The sequence below is a fragment of the Crocuta crocuta genome, unplaced genomic scaffold, assembly GCF_008692635.1.
Source record: "Crocuta crocuta isolate KB4526 unplaced genomic scaffold, BGI_CrCroc_1.0 scaffold290, whole genome shotgun sequence".
In the NCBI taxonomy this organism is placed as follows: domain Eukaryota; kingdom Metazoa; phylum Chordata; class Mammalia; order Carnivora; family Hyaenidae; genus Crocuta; species Crocuta crocuta.
The window spans coordinates 4,518,466-4,539,876 of NW_027527429.1; the positions used below are offsets into that span (position 1 = coordinate 4,518,466).

At 47.9% G+C, this 21,411-nt stretch overlaps 1 protein-coding gene across 1 annotated transcript in view; it reads right to left on the reverse strand.

The window, feature by feature from the left end:
- AGAP1 (ArfGAP with GTPase domain, ankyrin repeat and PH domain 1) overlaps positions 1-21,411 on the reverse strand; it is a gene marked incomplete at its 5' end in the record, with an annotated part of 529,501 nt that overhangs the window by 169,098 nt on the left and 338,992 nt on the right. Inside the window, one exon of the mRNA XM_077758421.1 lies at positions 7,375-7,543. Within this exon, the coding sequence (XP_077614547.1) occupies positions 7,375-7,543 (169 nt within the window). The remainder of the gene's footprint in view (positions 1-7,374; positions 7,544-21,411) is intronic.

Genomic DNA, 21,411 nt, shown 5'->3' on the forward strand with positions numbered 1-21,411 from the left:
CCCTCCCGACGGCTTTCATATTTTGAAACCGCCGGGGGCCTGGAGCGGAGGGAGGGAGAGAAGGGGGCAAGGTCCCCCTCCCCCACACACCCGACGAAGGCCCGCGTATCGCCCTGGTTCGGGTAAAAACACCGTCATGGTCCCGAATACCCAACAAAGACACGCTTTCAGGCCAGGGAGGTATCTGATGCCAGAACCAAACGTGCCCGTCAGGGCCCGGGGAGATGCGGGCAAGTCCTGCAGAGCGCCTCCGGCTGCCGCTCCCGCTACTGCCGAGGGAATGCGGGCTGCAGGGCGCACGGGTTTATGGCGTTGAACCCACAATGACTGCACAGACGCTCCAGAAACAACATGCATGGCATTAAAAAAAAAAAATCAATTCCAGTGGCGCCCGGGGGGCTCAGTCATTAAGCGTCCGACTTCGGCTCAGGTCATGATCTCATGGCTCGTGGGTTCGAGCCCCACGTCGGGCTCTGTGCTGACAGTTTGGAGCCTGCTTCGGATTCTGCGTCCCCCTCTCTTTCTGCCCCTCCCCTCCCCGCTCGCGCTCTGTCTCTCAAAATTAAATGTTAAATTTTTTTTTTTTTTTTTTAATTCCAAAACTTGTCTCCTCTTCCTTCCTTTTCTCCACTGGTGATGAGCACAGCTGTAATGACGGATTCCCGAGACACTTCTGGAGATTCGCCCTGGGCCACGCTTGGGAAAGGCATGCAGCCTGTCACCCTCACGGGGGCGGAGGTAGGTCCATTTTCCCACTGTAACGATGAGGAAGAAGTTGATGTTCGCAGACATCTGCACAAGGTCCTCGGATGGCGATGGTGGGGTTCAGTTTAGTGTTCCTGACTCCCAGGGCCCAACCACTGGCTGCTATGTTTCCCTGTTGTCTATGTCAACATCAGAGGAACTGAGACCTGATGCGAGGCTGTGTTCCGTCACGGGTGGATGCAGCTCTAGCACACCAGCCTGGCGACTAAGTCATGTCTGAAAATAGTTCCGGACATTTGATGGTCTTCTCTGGAAATATATCTGCAATTACAATTGGGGTGGAGTCTCAGAAATGTGGCTTTAGATAGAATGGCCAGGTGGGTTCCAAGCCAAAGCATTGGAAAAGGCAGATGCTGCCATGGACAGACAGCCTGTGTGAGTGACCTTGGTGGAGGGGGAAGATTCCATGGGGAAGGCGAGATTTAACCAGGCCTGAACAAATATCTTCTGGATTCTCCTTTTTCTTCTTCTGCCTCTTCTTTTTTGCTGGAGTGGATGCTTAAGTGGATTTTTCATAAAGTCCTTTGCTTCTATATCCCTGTACATCATTGAAAACATTTTGTTTTCTACCTCCATACTTGACTGATAGTAGTTTGGCCCTGCATAGACTTCTAGGTTCAAAGTGATTGGTCCTGGGGCACCTGGGTGGCTCAGTCGGTTATGTGTCCAACTTCGGCTCAGGTCATGATCTCATGGTTTGTGGGTTTGAGCCCCGCGTCAGGCTCTGTGCTGACAGCTCAGAGCCTGGAGCCTGCTTCGGATTCTGTGTCTCCCTCTCTCTCTGACCCTCCCCTGCTCACACTGTCTCTCTTTCTCAGAAATAAATAAAAAGATTAAAAAAAAACCCAAAGTGATTAGTCCTTATTTTTAAAATTTTATTTTTATTTATTTTTGAGAGAGAGAGAGACAGAGAGCAAGTGGGGGAGAGGCAGAGAGAGAGAGGGAGACAGAATCCCAAGCAGGCTCCGTGTGGTCAGTGCAGAGCCCGACGTGGGGCTCGAGCCCACAAACTGCCAAGATTGTGACTTGAGCTGAGATCGAGAGTCAGATGCTTAACTGGCTGAGCCACCGAGGGGTCCCTAAATGATTTGTCCTTAGAAAGGAATTCTTCCATTACTTTTTAGCGTGCGGTGTTTGCGCTGAGAGGGCTACAGGCTGTAAGAGTTCCGTCTCTTGGCAGCCGACATCCATCTCTCCTCCTACCTGGGATGCTTTCTGGGATCTTCTGTGTTTACAGGGCTCCTGTCCCCTCCAGCTTGATACTGGACTCTTCAGACAGGACACCAACATGCGTATGTTCTTCCGCACACCTGCGTTACCAACAGTGTCCTTGGCCGTGTTCTTCATGGGATTTAACCTATCTACGGAATGTTTAAGTTTTGTCATCTTTTTCCTTTAATTTTCAAGAAGTCTTTGCCCCCCAGGTCTTTCCTATAGTCTTTACTTTGTTTCATTTTACGAATACAGTGCTCACCCTCTTCTGTCTTTCTCCCTCAGCACCAGTCTCTTTATTCTAGGACCAGCGGTCGTCTGGTTTCTCTTGGTCGCTCACTTTTACTGCTGGATTCCACAATCGGCCTGGTTGTCGATACTCGTAGTGATGAATGAGAGCCTCAGGGCTGATCAGGCTGATGCAGGGGCTTCCCTGCGGCCCATCGACAGGGCTGTGGCGTATGCTGACCGGTAGGTTTGGTTCAGATGGACAACGTAGGGTTCACGAGTGGGCTGGCGTGCCTCAGTTACATCCCTCGAGGTCGGAGCTGACTTCCCTTTGCCGTTTATTTGCGTTTCTCTGTGCCTGTGCAGAGGTCTGAGTTTCCCCAGCTGCCCCCTCCTCTTTCAAGCATCAGCATCCCCATGGGGTTGGAGGCGGAGACGCCCAGGGTCAGCTCTTCTTGAAGGCGTCCCTGAGCCCAACGTGCCTGTGCTCCACGGCTGCCCGACAGGAGCGTGGGGCCACCCCGCCTTCATTGCGGCTCATTTGCTCTGCTTAACTGGTGAGCTCAGTTATTAGTACGCAAGGGAGCTACTTCGACATGTTTCTCCTCCTCTTTCCCAAGCCCAGGGCAAAACCTTACATCAAGACCATCACGTTTCCAGCATTTTCATGTATGACATGTGGTCAACATTTCAAGACTGGCAAAGCATTTCCCAGCACTGGGGATAACACAGGACCTCCCGGCCCCCCAGTGATTGTCTATCCACATGCCACCTTTGTCCCGTGAGCATTGATTGCCAACTTCAATGGTCTTATTTGATTCTGTCTCTTCTGTTGTCTCTATCCCCTCGGTGGAGTGCAAGACCCGTGGAGGGAAGACCCTGAACTGCCCCCTGAGTCTCCAGACCACCCATCAGGGCTGGGCATACATACGGCAGACCCAACAATGAACGATGGAAAATGAATGGTATGGGAAGCAAAGCAGTAAGGTATCACGACATTGGTTGGTAAAGGCTAAAAACCAACACTGCCTCAAGGCATTGGAATATCTGAAATGCGAGATGTATTATGACTGTATGCCAGAAAATGAAGAGAAACATCTAAATAAATATTCCAACTAACAAGAGTTCAGTAAGATGGCTGGAGATAAAAAATATTAAAATTAGGAGCATTCTTATTTCTTGCCAAGTAACTGATATAATAGACAGCCCCCTTCACTCTCCCTCCCACCCCCCCAAAAAAGATCAGCTTCACGTGTCACCAACAATTATGAACAGAACGGATCTACATGATACATCTAAATGAAGTGCTGGAACTTTCCTCAGTTATGTATACTAAGTTTGAATAAATTGAGCAAGACTTGTGTTCTATGACAAAAAACTTGAACATAGTGAAGATGTGAGTTCCACCAAGTTAACGGATAGGTTAAACGCAGTGCCAGTTAAAGCCACAGTGGCATTAGTGTTGGGGGGAAGGGGAAGGCCTCACATTACTCTGAAGTTTATTGGAAAAAAATAAATGAGTGGCAATAGTCAAGAACGACAATAAAATGAACGAGTAATATTACTACCAGATACAGACTGAGTCATGAACCTAAGAGACTGTGGTAAACCCACACATGATAACGTGATGTGAAAACAGGAGATCGACTGAATAGAGTCTCAAGTCCAGAAACAGTGAAACTGATTAAATGCGTTAGTTGTACAATAAAGGTGACACACACAATTACGAGAAAACAATTCAACACAGAAAGGACGATTAGTTATCTGTTTGAATAAAAAGTCTGATTAGATTCCTGTTGCACATAATTGACCCAAACAGATTGAAGGTGGATTAAAGGCAAAATATTTTTAAGAAACTGACAACAATAAAATTGTGAAACTCAGAAATACATATATGTGAATTATGATGTTTTCAGGATTATTAAAAGGCCTTCTAAATATCTAGAGTAGAAACCACAGAAGTAAAGGACTTACGATCTGATTCTGTGTATGTATTTTGATTATATATTAAAAAGGGGAAAAACCTCTACCTCCAAATAAGACCATAAAATTTTAAAAAAGCAAATAATGAACTGGGAAAACAGCTGCAGAGTGTATTATAAAGTGGTAATATCCTTAATATATGAAGAGTTCTTACAGATCAATAAAAAAGATAAACACCTAGCACAAAAGTGGGAAAAAACAACATCTAAACAATTTCAGTGTAAGAAATACCTGTGACAATAACCGTGAGATGGCCAACCTTAGTCCTACCTGAAGGAGTCCCGAATAAAGCAGGAGACATTTTTATTGCTTTTCAGATTAGTATAGATCCTAAAAATGATAATAGCAATGCCACGAGTGTGAGCGGGTGAAATGGGTCCTCATTTTATAGATGGAAGGGTATTTGCGTAACAAAACTTTTCTAGAAATTAATTTGGAAATGTATATCAAGAATCTCAGGACTGTATCCACGGACCGAATCACTTCACTTCTGGACATTTATTCTAAGACAATAAGTGTTATGCACAAGGATTTAGGTACGTGCAAGTGTCACGTCTGTGCAAAATGAAAAAGTTACCAGAAGGGAAGGCACAAAACACTGATCTGCTCCAATAACACTGAGATAAGAAAACAAATAAAAAGGAAAAGCATCAAAAGAAACAACCATGCCCAGTTACCTTAGAGCTCTAGAATGAAACAGCAAAATTCAAACGCATTGAGAAAGGAGGATACGTTAGGCAGCGTGTTAAGTTCTTGGGTGAAGAGCTCTAAAATAGTTACAACAATACTAGTTTTGGGCCAGAAGTCCACCACCTAAGTGTAACATCAATTTACTTCCACTTGAATTTGCTGTGTTCATGAGAGAGCACCTGTAGAGCAGGGAATGGAGGGCCACCAGCCGATGACGTCACCTGCCACGCTGAGACGAAGGTGTCACATCCGTGAGCACTGCCACGACCACGAGGCACTTTCTTTCCCCAAAGTGGTGCTGTGTCCTTGCAGATGTCATACCCCCCTTCCCTCGTCCCCACTTGGGATCCAAAGAAGAGGGAAAATCAAGCAGGCTCCCTTGAAGAGGAATTCACCGGGCGGGGGGCCGGAGTGGCTCAGCCCATTAAGTGTCTGACTCTTGATTTGGGATCAAGTCATGATCTCACAGTTTGGGAGTGTGAGCCCCACGTCTGGCTCTGCGCTGACAGCGTGGGAGCCTGCTTGAGATTCTTTCTCCCCCCCCGTCTCTGTCCTCCCAGGCTCATGTGCTTTCTCTCCCTCCCTCTCTAGATAAATAAACATTAAGAAAATTTAAAAAAAAAAAAGAGGAATTAACTTGGCTTAGGGTTGAAAGGATGAGCTGTAACCAATCCGATGTGTGTGCACGGAAAAGGGATTTCCGCATCGCCCCAAGCCCTCCCGTCCACCCAATGCAGGGGCGTGAAAGAGAAAGAAATGGGGGCACTGAAAAACACTCCCTTCGCCCAGGCCCACGACATAACCTACCACATGGGACACGACATGGTTAAACGGCGTTTCGCATTTTCTGTTTAACAAACGTTACATTTTTTCCTTAGGAAAATGAGCAGCAGGTCGGCACCAAAGGAAACAAGGCTCAAGATGGAGAAATTCGAATTGCAAACCTTACATAACCACCACTTCTTTGCATCACTGAAGCTCCTCCCTCATCCTAATGCCTGGCAAATTCGCTTCCTTTCTTTACACCCAGCACAGGCATTTCTTTCTACCCTGCCTCGTGTAGAAGTTCTGCAGACCAGGGACTCAGTAACCACAGCACGCACCATTCCGGCACGGAACGGGCGCTCAGTAAATTAATACAAAGTGTATTTGGAATCTTTTTGGAATAAATTAATACAAAGTGATGAAGACGTTAGCTTTTCATTCAATATAGACATTTTTCCCCTCCTCGGGCGCTTTTCTCTCTTCTGATCCCAGCATGAGCACACCACCCTGGACAGGGAAATTTCATATATGTCCTGGAAGGTCAGCAGGTCACGAGAGCGCATGTCACCACTCTAGAATGAACTGATGCCTCCCTCAATGGCAAGGCCAGTTTTATTTTGATTAGGAATCATGGCTGATGTTTGTATTGTACTTTATGAGTTTGCCCAAACTTTCATATGTGTTATCTTACCTGCCATCACGTCTCTGTGATGTAGGCAGGCCAGGCAAGATCGACCTGATGTGGTGGTAAAACGTGGCGGAGGGAGCTGTCCAGCACACCACCCCTGGAATCATGCAGTGAAGCCCAAGCAAGGGTCCCAGTTACGGCCCCTTTCTTTCACCATCCAGCATCATTTATGCCACAGAGCCGGGGGGTCAGCATTATCCCTCCTTAAAAGCACTTAACATCTCAGAAAGGGAAAAAATGCAGCATTTTTAAGAAGCAAAGACACAGGCTAGAAAGTAGCGCATAACAGTAATTTATCTTGAGAAGACTGGATGTAGGTGAGAGAGGAGAAAGGGACGTTTTGCTGGGGAAGACAAATCCGTGTGTGGAAGTGTGTCAGAAGGAGGACTCTGGCCTTCTCTCTGATAAGTAATCACCTGAAGGTGAAAGTCAGGGGGGCAGACATTTGCAAAGATTTCTTAAACGAAAACAAACCACGACATTTTGAATGGCTTGCAACTGCGCACAAAGGCCAGGAATTTCTAAACGCATCTAAATTTGCTCTCTGACCTGACCCCGAATTAAAAAGCAAATTCTCCTTTAAAAGAGAACAGGGAAAATTAAAGTAGTGTTAAAGAATGACCCAATCGTTCCCACACAAAACCGAGAGAACTCAAATTTTAGATAGGTCCAGCGGTTTCCTTGAAATCTTGCTCCAAACAGCTCTCCCACGCTACAAGTGAATTACCAACACTTGATACCTGCACAATTAATTTACCTATTTCAGAAGGCCTTCAAGTCCTTGATCATATGTAAGACTTGACTTTCAATTACACAACTCTGGGAAGACCTTGTGGTTTGGTCTCTGCGGCCGTGACTCAAAATGGCACCATGTGCTGTCACAGAAACACCCACAGCAGAGAAGAAGCTGTTTCTAAGCCTTAACGTACAACGTTAATGGTTAAAATCTCACTTGACCTCCAGGGCTCCACACTGTCCCGCAACCAGTGACATCTACTGCCGTTACCACGCTGGATTCTTCAGCGTGTCCGCTGAGAGCTTACCTGAATTTGGGGAGATGTGTAAACTGCTCATGTCCTTGGACAGGCCATTGGTTTTAGGGCTGGAGATGGGCACGCAGGCCGACGTGGCTCGGGGTGGCCTCTTCCCTGGGACTTTCACAGTGGTTCTCAGAAGATCAATCTCTTTACCATGAACATTCTGCATGTAATCCTGTTCAAAATGTTAAACATCCAAGAGACATTAAAAAGAAGATCTTTCACAATCTAGGACACAAGGTTCTATCAGACCCCACGAGTTGTAATCCTATGACCCTTCCACCATGGCAAGCACTTTAAAAATAATGAGGTTTTGATCTGTCTAGTATGGTGGCATCATCGTTATACTGAAATCACAGTCTTTTTTGTCCTGAACTAACCCAGCCAAGGAGTTGGACACAAATCCAAGGAGACACAGGAAATGCTTCCATCTGGGGGATCAGCAACCAGCTGGAGAAAACAAGTATGCATGTGAAATCATACTCTTTAAACTGCTGCTTATCAGAAGGCACGCTAGGACCCCAGGCTCCTCCTCTAAGTTTCAGGTAAAATTTCAGGGAGTAGGGAACTATTTTATAACAACTGTTCTGCCTCAGATGGCAACACCACTGAGCCTCTAGATAAGAATGAAGCGGTCTGCTGGGAACTCAGGTAGAAACTCCTTAAGGGGTGCCTGGGTCGCTTAGTCGGTTAAGCATCCGACTTTCACTTAGGTCATGATCTCGCCGTTCATGGGTTCGAGCCCCGCGTCGGGCTCTGTGCTGACTGCCAGCTCAGAGCCTGGAGTCTGTTTCAGTCTGTGACTCCCTCTCTCTCTGACCCTCCCCTGCTCACGCTGTCTCTCTCTCTCTCTCCTAGAAATAAATAAAATATTAAAAAAAAGAAAAAAAAAACTCCTTAAGTAAAAGGCCAAGCATTTTACTCATAAGGGCCAGGAAAATGTCTGAGGGCATCGGTAGTATGGTGTTGAGAAACATGGAGCTCGTGGATGGGTACGTGATAGCTGGCTGTTGAAAAAGAAAGAACGTTATTTGGTACTCGAGCCCTGCGTTTCTCCGAGTGGTTCACTGTACCCAGAGAAAGCATCTTGCTGTGCTCTTCGTGCTAGAGATGAAGGACTCACAGTTAACAGGGAGCCACAGGGAGCCCTGGGTAGACAGGGATGGCCTCTGTGGAGGTCACTGAACAACAAGTCCGTGTGGAGTAAAATAATATCTAAGAGTTGGTTGCCAGCTGGGGGGAGAGGAGAGGCCACTGAGGGTCAGGGTGAGGGGCCTATTGGTGAAGTAGGAATTACTGATCCTTCAAAATGCCTTTTTAGGGCAAAGTGCCCCCTGGCCTCTGGAGACATAGTGAATCGACCTCATGCATTAAGAAAGGGCATATTCTAAAACATTCTTGGGTAAATAACATGTCAAGTGTTTTAAGACTAAGCATGAAGTGAAACAAACACATTCCTTCCTTGGCAGAATCTTGGTAGAATTCCTTTTAGAATATAAAGGGGAAAAGCCAATACATTTGTAGTTAGGATGAGCAATGAGGTTCTTGTCAACGTAATTTTAGAACGACCCAACAAACCAGTGTGTGGGCCACCAGGGACCCAGGGGGGCTGGAAAAGTGAGTTGTTGCCTTGTAACTGCCAATCCACAGGGTCAAGTGATGCAGAGAGAACCAGATAAAGTTCTAGAAGTATAGTACAATGGACAGAAGCCCCAGCCTGTGGGACGAGGAAAGGCAGCCAAAGTCTATCAAGGGAGGTGGAGGGGCCTGGAGAGCGAGGGTCCCTGGCTTCTGGGAAGTAGGCGGCGGCTCCTTAAATGGGAGACAGTGCTTGCTAGCCAGCAGGTGAAGGGGCTGAGGAGCAGTCACTGGCTCATCCAACAGCAGGATGGTTGCGAACAGAAGCAACGATACAAAAAAGGAACACAGAAGCACAAGATTCCAGCACAGAGAAGGAACCCATGCGCAGTTCCTCAGGACAGAGAGCACAGAAAAGGTGTGCTCCCTCCGCAGTCTGCAGGGGGGAGGGTTGGCCTTGAGTGTTAAACCAGATTCCTCACCCCACAACACAAGCACTTATGGGGTGCCTGGGTGGCTCAGTCGGTTAAGCATCCGACTCTTGATTTCGGCTCAGGTCACGGTCTCATAGTTTGTGAGATTGAGCCCCTCGTCGGGTTCTGTGCTGGCATCACAGAGTCTGCTTGGGATTCCCTCTCTCTGCTTTCCCCCCGCTCTCTCTCTCTCTCTAAGTAAATAAATAAACAACAAAAAGGGGAGGGGAGCCTATGTGGCTTAGTTGGTTGAGCGTCCAACTTTGTCTCGGGTCATGATCTCAGTTTGTGAGTTTAAGCCCCACACTGGGCTTGCTGGTGTCAGTCTACTAGCGTGGAGCCCGCTTCAGGTCCTCTGTCCCCCCTCTCTGCCTCTCCCTCACTCGCACTCTCTCAAAAGTAAACATTAAAATAAAACAAAATAGAAAAAAATCCCTATTCTGCCACACTTTCAAAAAAAAAAGAAAAATTGTTAAAAAAAAAACAACAGCACTTAGAGGGGAGCCATGTGGGAGCCAACCCAGACTCAGGAAAGGGGGTGTGGGAATTCTCAGCAGAAGAGGAAGGGCAGAAAGGAAAAGGGAAGGCGTGGCCATGGCGGGGGGAGGGACACGTTCTGATGGAGAAACACAGAACTCCAGAAGGTTTGAAAAGCAGCAGTCCAGAAGGAAAAGATGCCAGAAGGTCCCTAGTAACTTCCTAAGGATAGAACTCAAGTGGCCAATTTCTTGGTGGGGAACAAACGCCCACAGGCTAATAAGCAAGGCTCGAGCCAGGAGGAACCTGGGACTGAAGGTGGTCGGAGAAAGCTGCACAAAGCGGGGCAAATATAGACCAGCCCTTCAGAGGCAATGGGGAGGCTGGGCCTTCGCCAGCACTTGATAAACCAACCATCCAGAGAGCTCGAGTGGCATCCATGAGCCTCCCGTGAGCCACGAAGGCCAGGCGCAGAGGACCTGACGCACGCCGACCCCACAGGACTGGCTGCCTGGAGTCAGTCTCCGCCATCCCACCGACTGAAGACTCCAATGAAGTCAAGATGCTTGGGTAACACCCCTAAATATAATCAACCGTGAAAGAGTGTGGTTTTGAAAGGATATGGACCAAAGGCAGAAAGACAGTTGCTATCAAATCCGAGTGAAGAAGACAGCCCCAGACCGGAAGCCTCACGACTGAGCTCAAGGTGCTGAGAATGGGAAACAAAAAGCACCGATGAAGTGATCCTTGGTTAGTGTAGGGCAAAGCGTCAAGGTCATTAAAAAAAATAAGGTCATTCTCAGACATCTTTACTTCCGTTAACATCCACCGAAAATGGGCAAACCCAAGCTTTAGAACCAAAGTGAAGGCTCATACAGAAGGAATTTATTCTCGTATACTTGCTCTTTCAAAAATGTCAACTTGCTATAACTTTCTTCTTTAATGCCAATTCTTAACAAATTAAAATACAATAACAGGAGTGTAATTGAGCATTTATTGCTTATGGGCTCTAAAATGAGACTAATCAGATAGTGACTAAGCCTCAGCATGGGCTCTTTTAATAGGCATGTTTTAACATACAATAACCAGGATATTTTATTTAAAATTATTATAGAAATGTACCAAGAGTCTGCTCTTTGGGTCTGAACGCAGCAAGGGAATGCATTTATCTTTGGCTCAGCATGCGCCGGGAATCTGTTTCCTCACTGGAGTTAGGAGCCGAAACTTCAGAGAACTAGATCTTAAAAAAAAAAAAAAAAAAAAAAACACCCTGGAATATAAACTTGGCANTTCCTAATCCACGAGAGCCCTTCGACGTGGTGCTTCAGAAACAGGTGGAAGGCAAGGAGGCCGGGTATGTGGCTGCTGGGTCCCCCAAGAGAAACGTCGCTGAGGTCCCTGTGTTTGAAAGAACCCGTCCCTTTTCATGTCTCCCCAGCTTGGTACTTGAGGAATTAAAGCCGGACCCAGTACACAACGTGGCCTCCTCAGAAGTGGGACGCGCAGCCCGACGGGGTCCTGAGGTAGGGACCTCGCTGGGTAAAATAAAGACAGCAAGCTGGATTTTGATATGCAAATGCTACAGATACTACCCTTCTTGTGCTCCTCGTAGAAAATGCTGATCGATGATAAAAGGGGAAAAAAACCCTTTAACAAGGCATGAGGGTAATTCAAAGCCAAGTACTTTTAAACAGCACTTAACAAGTCCCCGGGGCCCACTCAAGAGCCAGGCCCCTCAGAGGTGCCGTCTCCAGCCCCTCAACAGCTTGAAAAAGTAGTAATTGCAAACCTATTTGCATTTTTCTTCTCAAGTTGGCCACGCGCTCCTCGTGCGGGTTATTTTTTCCGAGCAGGCGCTGGAGCAAAGGGACCCGTTCCGGAACGTTCCGATAGCCTGGCAGCCCCCGCAGCCCCGCTCCCACACCTTTGCCATCCCTTGTTTTTTACCTCTCACTCCTAATTATGTTGCATCTATTGCCGTACACTTAATTAGCTGCATTAATGTGATTTCTTTTCACATAGTCAAGCAATTAAGAGCTATGATTGAGTTTCATTCAATTAGCCTCAACAAACATGCTAATTGATGTCCCAGATGCAAATGAGGTGCAATGAGAGAAACCTGCGAGCGACTGGGAGCCGTGTCAGAGCCTCTGCGTTCGGCTTGCTGACGAGGCACAGGTTACCGCGGCTCCCAGCTTCTGGGGGGCCGCGGAGGCACCAGTCCCTCGGTGCGTCAGCCTCTCCGGGTACGGAGAATTCATTCGATTTGCCGCTGTGCGATCTGGTCCTAAAAATCTCACGGGTTACACCCGGAGGCCATCAACTCGGTAACACCGTGCTCCTGCAATGGGGAGTAAAGCCTCATCCAAACACCACGAGAGGCTCCTGAAAGAACATTGAGGAGTTCTCCCCAAAACTGCACGGGGGAAGGTGTGCGCGTCGGGTCTTGGTGGCCTCGGAGCCCTCTGTGTGCATGATGGCCCGTACGGTTCTCAGTAAATGGTGAGTTCATCTTAGTCAGCTCTGGGGCATCTGGCACTCGGAGTTAAGCTCAAAATACAGCCATCCATCAAGAGTCCCTAAAAATACTCTCACTGTATTGATTCTCCCTGCCTCCCAACCTGATGTTACCCTTGGCTGTCTGCTGAAAGATGGGTTTGCCTGATGCGTTCACGGGGCTACCAAAGGCAGTTAACAAGATCTTAAAGCTAACCCAAAATGCAGAAACCGCATGACTGGCATCTCAGAATGAGGGCATCTGAATACAAACCCATGGCTTTGAACCTACACTCTCTTCAAGTACAGATGATGCAATCAACGCCACTCTGCTTTTACACAGTTTTTTTTTTTTTTTAAAGAATGGAGACGCTTCATTTCCATAATTAAATGATGGAAAAAAATCACAGAAATTTTTGTTCCGATTAGGTTTTACCCAGTAAGTTCTGGTTTCTAAGTATACATAAATGCTTAGAGATTTAGTACTTTATGTTAACATGCAATACTTTCTCTAGGGTAGATAACTGTTAGGACAAACTGATGATTGACCATGGCCATTGGATCAGATTTTTCCTTTCTGCAGGACTAGCTTCGCAGTCCTCGAAACGTGGTCCCTGATACCCAATCAAGGGGCTCACAGGTTCCGTACTGTTTCCAAAACATTCCAAGGCATTGTTTGCCTCTTTCACTGTGTTGAACTTTGGTTTAATGGTGGATAAAACAGCTGGCTTCATTGCACAAAACAAGGCTGTGGTACCAAATTGTATTATTTCCTGTTGCTGTTATAGGATTCATTGCCATCCTCTCTAAATAAAAACAAAAACAGTTTCACTTAAGAATGTTCTCAATAAACTAAAAAACAACAAAAACCCCAAAACCAAACAAACCCAAAAAGCAAAAAACCAAACCAACCAAACAAAAAACTACAGATCCTTAAATATTTCAACCGTGAGTACATACATGTGTTTTTAATTTTCTGGGTAGGGACAGGGCAAGTATGTGAGTGTCTGTGCCACACACAGAAGCCGGACAGTGTCCTGCAGAAATGCACGTGTGCAATTGCTTAGAGTTGCAAGCTGAACTAGCCACTTTTTTTTTTTTTTTTTTTTATTTTGGCTGGGACACACTTTTCCTTGAGAGAATGACCATGCCAGACATTAACTAGGATTGTTCGGTCTCAGGTCTTTGGCAGGTATTTTTCTTGAAAATGAACAAAGTGAGCCCTGTAAGAAAAATAGTGCATAGTATCCATGTCCAGGGTATGAAATATAATTTGAGCTTCTAGGGACCATGAGACCCTTGGAGACTTGTATCTCTCACCATGTGCTTGACACTTTCTAAAAATAGTTAAGGCCTTTGCTGATAAGATGGGCAGTGATCTAAATGAATGTAGCTTCTGGATATTATCTGATGAAAAGCGTCACCATTTGGAAAGCTGCCTACCACAGTTAAACAACATTTCTGAAATTACGCATGTGTGGTGTCACATGCGAGGTTGAATGAATTTTAAGGGAGTGGACGGGGAAAGATTTCGTGAGAAACTGCTCAGATTCCCTGCTGCGTTCCTAAGCTTTAACAGTCACATATTGCATTTTGGTGTCGTACCCAAACAGAACACCCACAATGATTTGGAAATGGCTGCTGGAATACTCCTCCCTTTTCCAGCTAAATTTCTGTACCAGGCAAGGTTCCTTACGCACTTTAACAAAAACAAGATAACGCAGTGGACTGACGGCAAACAACAGTGTATGACAATCCAGCTCTCTGTTATTTAGCCAGATGTCAAAGATAATAAATAAAACAATAAAAACAATCTTGTCAAGATTTTCTCTCATTTCGGAAAAGGCGTTTTTCGTAAAAATGTTATTTATGAAATCATTATATAAGGGTGATTTATTATTATTATTTTTTAAGATGTTCATTTATTTTTGAGAGAGAGAGAGAGAGGCAAAGAGAGAGGGAGACAGAGAATCCCTAGCAGGCTCCGCCTGTCAGCACAGAGCCCGATGTGGGGCTTGAACTCAAGAACCATGAGATCATGGCCTGAGTTGAAATCAAGAGTTGGATGCTTAACCACCTGAGCCACCCAGGGACCCCAGGGTGGTTTATTATTTGAAATAAATTATGTGAATATTTAAAAATTTCCTTAGTTTTGATTTGTAATGTGCTGTCAATTAGATGTAACCTACAGAAACAAAAGCACTTTTGGATTCCTCACTTATTTTTTAAGAAGGGAAAAGGGTCCTGAGGCCACAAGGCTCAAGAACCACTTTTCCTGTCCAATGTCCGCAAAATGGCCAATGGCTACACATGTGTGACTTTATGCACAAGGCTGGGGGAAGGAGCCGGATCTCCACAGAGATATTAGAGATGTTCTTCGGATTTGTTTGTCTTTTCCTGGAGGAAAGGATTGACTCAGTCTCCAGATTTTCACTGTACTTCATGAATGTCCAGGTTCAAAGAGGAACTGTAGTTTGTATAAGTTCTATTTTTAAAAATCCTTACTTCTGGGCTAAAAAAAAAAAAGTATGTAAGAGAGCCCATTGTTAGATGCAGTGCTATTCCCAACTCCATTTAATACTCTTTTCAAAGGAAACTAATCTATAAAGACACACATAATACCATCCATTCAAAGAGACTAAGCAAATGTTCAAGTCCAACATTTCTGAATAATAAACAATAGCCTCATATATAGTCACGGACACAGAGGAAACCGACACCCTAAAAATACTATGAAAATATCGTAAAACTAGGAGAAATCTTGCCGTGTCCTTTCAGATCACATAACTCAAAGAAGACAATTTCTCCTTCTCTCCAAAGGACCAGTCACAATAGCGAGGTAGGAGGCAGCTTCAAAGTGAAACACCCCATGAGAAATGATTTTTGTTTCCCCAGACAGCCAACAGAATTCCAGGGTTTCGCTTTCGGAGCTGCCTTTGTGAAGACGACTCGACCAAAGCTTGTGAGCGCACGTCAACGTGACGTGTGGCCACCACAGGAAGAAGGTACCTGGTGAAGTGGATGTCTACCCGTGACCGAGACAAACGCCAATGCTTATGACATCCGATCCTTTAGTTAATTAAGGCTTTACAGGGCCAGGTAGTCACATAAGACCGGGTAGAAGGGAAGGCTGGTGAGGTATCATGGGGGATCAGTGGCGGTACAGTGTGCGCACCATGGAGAGCTCCGAACACGCCAAACGCCCACCTCTGGAGACTGGTGGTTACCATCCAACACGCATGGGCTAAAGTCCAACGTTAGCCCAGGGGGTTGGGTTATTGTAATAGAAATCAAAACAGCAGAAAACTCTAAATTGAATTATGAATATACCTTTTGCTCCCTGACTGTATCTGTCTTGATTGACCTAGTCGATTGAGCTTTCCACTGCAAGAAAGATTTTCCTCATTTTAGGTTAAATTGAATATTACCCAGTTGTAACCCATGCGTGCTCAAACCCAGCCCGTACGAAATGAATGTGTCGGGTATGGAAATGGCTTCCTGTCTTCCCAGTCACTGTAGGCCTCTTCGAAAGGCAAGCATGAGTGAAATTTCACTATGATGAACTTGAAGGAGCCGGCGCCTTTCCTTGGCTGTATGAGTACTTTAATAATTAATTATGGCTTAAAACAACTGGATTGGATCCCCCAGTTAGATCTGGGAAGTTCTGAGTGAGATAGGAATGTTTGTCATAACGGAATCAGATCTATCAGAAGCTCTTTAGATTTCAGATTTCCCGGGATGAATTTGCTAGAAGACACAGCTCTTAAAGAAGCAGATTTTTAAGGACATGGTCTGTCCTGGGAGTCCTGGGGGGAGGGACACGAATGATCATTAGGCCTTTTGTTCTACCATCTGACCCAAAGTAGGACAGAAATCTCCCATATCCACTGTCGCCCACCCCAACATGTAAGGACTTCTAATTCTGAAACATTCACCACACCCGTTTAGAAGGCTCGTTGCTTATTTCTTCCCGATGCCTTGCTTTTAGAGGGGTTCTTCTGTTTCCCTGATGTTACAGCTGCCACAGTGGTTTACGGTGATTCGATCAGATTCATTTCCAGTGAGGGGCAGTCAGTTCATGGACTTCTGAGTCGTTCTGATCTCCTAAACTAAAGATGTCTGCCAAGGACAAAGTCCGCCTCTTTCCAGCCAGAGGATGGCCTCGGGCACCCAGCCCGGGATCCAACCTTGGAGCTGTGTCCTCAGACATGCTACTGAATCAAGCTGGGTCCCCATTTCCACATCTTTAAAAATAGGGGGATTAACAGTTCTTGCCTCATGTTGCGAGGATCCCCCGAGATGATGTGCGAAGTGTTTGCGAGAGCGCCAGAGCCCTCAGCAAAGGACGCTCTTCCTAAGGTGCCCAGAAAAAATTCTGAAATAGTTACCTTCTGATTTTATGTGGGCGTTTCCCCAGTTAAAGGTGTTCCTACTTAGGGTAGCAATTCTGACATGAAAAGTCATCGGGAGTGACCTGCAAAGCAATTTTTCACTTCCCGGAATAGGAAAAACAAAACAAAACAAAACAAAAAAACAACTGGCCTCTGCAAACGCGTGGCAGTTTCTACTTTCTCTTTATTTTTCTCCCCATCCTCCTTCTTTCCTTTTTCTTCCTTCCTTCCTTTCTTTCTGGTGGGGGAAGCTCGGATCTGGTAGTCAGACATTTTTATTGCAAAATGCCGTCTGGAAAAGATGCAAAACAAAATTGCCTAAAATGCAAGGGAGAAAAATCCGGGGAAAAACAAAAGGCCCCCTTCCCCTTGCTTACTGAGTTCAAAGGCATAACATGCAGCAAATGGGAAGCTATACTAATTTTAAAGCCATAAAACGCTATCAAGTGCCCTGCGGGGCAGGACTACACTGAAGCTAGTGGCACCTAAATAAGATATGGTTCATTTACTCCGCAGCTTAGCCTAATGTAATCATCAGCGGATTTTAGCCTAGAGTTGTAACAGGCAAACAGCCGATGCCGGAGAGGTGGCACTCCCAGCCATTGAGGGGGCCGCGGCTAGATTGCTGTTGATTAGAAAATTTTTCAGTTTTGACAAGCACTTAATGAACATAAATCGCACCTTGATTGGTTTCCATTTGGGGCCACGGGCACACCTGAGAAGCAGTGGTCCCTCCACGTCCGCCCTCCCCTCCTCACGAGACCTCGGCAATGAGCCGGCGATTGGGTTACGAGCCACGGAAGAAAATATTTATAAAATGTAATAATGGGATTCCATTTCTTAGTAGAAGGGAGAGGAGATTTCCTCGCTACCCCCCACGTCCATCCTCTCCCGCGGAGTCCTCGACTGTGACTTACTGTCAGCTGGAGAAAACCAATGGTTTTGATTTATTTACCTTTTTGCGAGAATTCTGGCTACAGTTAAGAACACTAAAGAGACCAAAGATGGAAAACAAAGTGATACAGGCTGGGTTCAAAGGATGAAATATCATACGGATAAGACAAGGTCCCATCGACTCTACTAGAAGCTTCCAAAGCTCAAATCCACAGGCGACACAGTTAAATCTGCGTATTTACAGAAACACATGTATACTGTTTTTTTTCTAATTTAGAAAAGAAGGCAGAAGGATTTTTCAATGTTGAAAAAATAAGGTAGGATCTAAAATATTTGGTAGTTTTGTTTTTATAGAGAAAGAAGACTTTTTTGTCTGGTCGTGCCCTACATGCTACACACACTCCCAGTGATCAACACGAGGAAGCATGTATTTTGGCCATTTTATTTGGAAATCTAAACACTGCAAACCCTGAGGGCTCTATAAAACAAGTACGAAATTCCTTAGGCAGAAATAAGACTTTGAAAAAGAATCTAATTTTTTTGTTTATAGGCAAAAGGTAGGCGTGTGTAATTTTTTTAAAAAATAAATTTGTTAAAAATTTTTCTTTCAAGGTTTATTTACCTTTGAGAGACAGAGAGAGACAAAGTATGAGCTGGGAGGGGCAGAGAGAGAGAGAGAGAGAGAGAGAGAGAGAGGGAGACAGCGAATGGAAGCAGGCTCCAGGGTCCCAGCTGTCAGCATAGAGCCTGACGCGGGGCTCGAACTCATGAACTGTGAGATGATGACCTGAGCTGCAGTCGGACGCCTAACCGACTGAGCCACCCAGGTGCCCCTGCAGTCATTCTTTTTAACAAAAGTTGTCGATATCCCCTGAAAATATTTAGACTACCTTGGCAGTATCACCGCATGGGTTTGAAAGCACTGCCGTTGGGAAAAACCGCCCATCGTTCCATCGGAACCTGACGGGTGAATGGCAGCGACGGTTCCCAGGTGACCCGAGGCCCAGAGGGACCTCCTCCCCAGCGCTCAGGGGGCTCCTGACAAACCGAGGGGCGGCCCATACGACTAGGGCCGGGCTGCTGCTTTCATACCCCAGGGGCCCCTCCACAGTTCACTCAGTGCAGGACTGCGTCCGGAGAATTCCCCGGCGGGCCCTGGTTAAGGCTGGACGTCTTCAAACTTCAGTCATCCTCTATAGTTTTCGCGTGTTGTGGTTCGTGCAACAAGAGGCATTTGCACACCCACGTGCACGGCAGCACCCTTCACCACAGCCCGGGGGAGGAAGAGACGTCCAAAGGTCCCTCCCCAGGCACACGGATAAAACGAAACGCGCTCCGTCCACAGTAACAGTATTACTCAGCCTTACAGAGGAAGGCAGCCCCGCCCCAGGCCAGCACGTGCGCGGGCCCCCAGGATTTTGCGCTGACTGACGGGCGGCAAGCGCCGTGCGGGTCCGGGGCGAGGCTCGCACAGAGTGGGCCGCGGNGCTCCGAGGGGCCAGCAGAGAGCCGACGGCCGAGGCCAGGGGAGGCCAGCGCAGCAGGGGCGCCCCACGCCCGGGGGGGCCTGGGCCCCAGTGACGTCCAAGGCCGGCCGGCCGGGGGCAGAAGCTCGCCTGGCAGAGGGGAGGGGCAGGAAAGAGCGCCTGGGGGGCAGCTGCGGCTGTGGGGCCCGAGGCCAGAGAACCGGCAGGGGAGACCTGGGGGCCGCACCCCGGGGGAGGACTTCCTCCTACGCGGAGCGGGGACCTTCTCCGTCATGGAAACTCTTGAGAGAATCAAGTGGAGGGAAGGAAGGGACAGCAGGAACGGAAGCGGGCGACGCGGGAAGAATCAGGAGGAGCCGCCCTCCGCTTCCCTGCACGGCATTCAGCGGCCGCGCTCTGGGCCGCGGGGAGCAGACGTGCGGGCCTGACCCCTGACCGCTGGGGCGGCGGGTTGGGAAGCCACCTGCCGGCGGGGCTGCGGGGAGACCCACGTGATGGAGGCCTGCACCCGAGCAAGGGGCTCAGGGGCTCCCGCAGCGGCCGAGCCCCGGCACTCCTGGGGCTCCATCCAGGCCACAGGGTGTGGAAGGGCCTCGTCAGCACCGGAGTCACAGTGCGGTCCCCCTGCATGAGACCGGAGGTCACAGGTGTGGGTCCCCCTGCACAGACCAGAGGTCACAGGTGCGGGTCCCCCCGCCTCAGACCGGAGGTCACAGGTGCGGGTCCCCCCTGCATCAGACCGGAGGTCACAGGTGCGGGTCCCCCCCGCATCAGACCGGAGGTCACAGGTGCGGGTCCCCCTGCATCAGAACGAACAGGCAGAGGAAGCCGATGGAGCACCTCAAGGAAGGAAGGGATTTTGAGACGGACGGAGGTAACGGCGTGCTGGAGGCCACGGAGAGCCACCGCAGAGCCACCGCAGGACTGCTTTCTCTACGTAAAACAAATTCAAGCGAAGGTCCGCGTGTACACGTATGGCCTATGTTCTCAGGCGACTACGTGTGTGGTTTTCTTAATGTGTATTTTTGAGAGAAAGGGAGAAAGCACAAGCAGGGGAGGAGCAGAGAGAGAGGGAGAGGGACTCCCAAGCAGGCTCCGCATTATCAGTGCAGAGCCTGGCTCGGGGCTTGAACCCACAAACTGTGAGATCGTGACCTGAGCCGAAGTTGGACGCTCAACTGACTGAGCCACCCAGGCGCCCCAGAGGTATATGCTCTTAATTTACTTTCTTGTCAACTGTGTGTCGTAAGCTTCCTGAAAGCCTTTCTTGGAAAGAGGTGAAGCATTAAGTGCGATTTGAAGCCAACAAAACATACATGTGGAGCTCCTCGTGGTGATGCTCCCACTGCGGGCTTGGAAGGAGCCAAGTCGTCCATGAAGCCACTCACGTCGGACAACCAGACAGTGGTTATTGGGGGGGGGGCAGAGAACACTCCCAGCTTCTACCCTAACCTCAACAAAGCTGCACCACAGCCCCCTAGGGTCTATCCCTTTACCCTCACTGCAACAAACCTGGGATTTTCCTACTTCCCCGGGGCTGACTCCAGCCATTCTAGAAACTTCCACAGTTTACAAACCCATCTCCGTCTTTCGGGGGCAGACCAGAATGGAAAGGCTCACGTGTAGCCAGAGCTCCAGATCCCTGCTCCTCAGTATCTACCTATTTTCCTAACCCCCTTTAAAGTGGATCATTTTGGGGTAGGAGGGATTCCAACAGTGTTTACAGATTTTGTGGCTTGTGTAATAGCACGTGTGTGGCCCCCTCCCCACCACCTGACGCAAGCCATCTACACTCAGGGAGGCACGGCTGTGCAACGTGGTTCACCCTCTCCGCCCCAGGCTCACTGTGATTTTCAAAACAGAGCGAGGCTCACCACCCGTGAGGACCTCAGCCCAGGCCGTCTAGGAGCAAAGCCACTGCAGGGGCCACGTGACTTGACCCGTGCGACCCACACCAGCCCGGGGCCAAGAGTGGGGAACGGGGCGCAGTCGTAGTCCTCAGTCAGACTGTGCTAGACGGGGCAGCACAGACGCTGGAAGACACCGGAACAGCTGGCCTGCCAGGCAGTCAGGGAGGACTCCTTGTGGAGGAAGGGCATAAAGGCCCCCACACGATGGACCGCAGACTGGAAACAGGCTGGACAAGGAGTGGAGACCGGAGGACAGCTTGTGGCATTGGGGCTTGGGAAGGGGAAGCAAGGCCACGTAACTTCATCAGAGTGAACTACGCCTCCTGGGACACGTGGG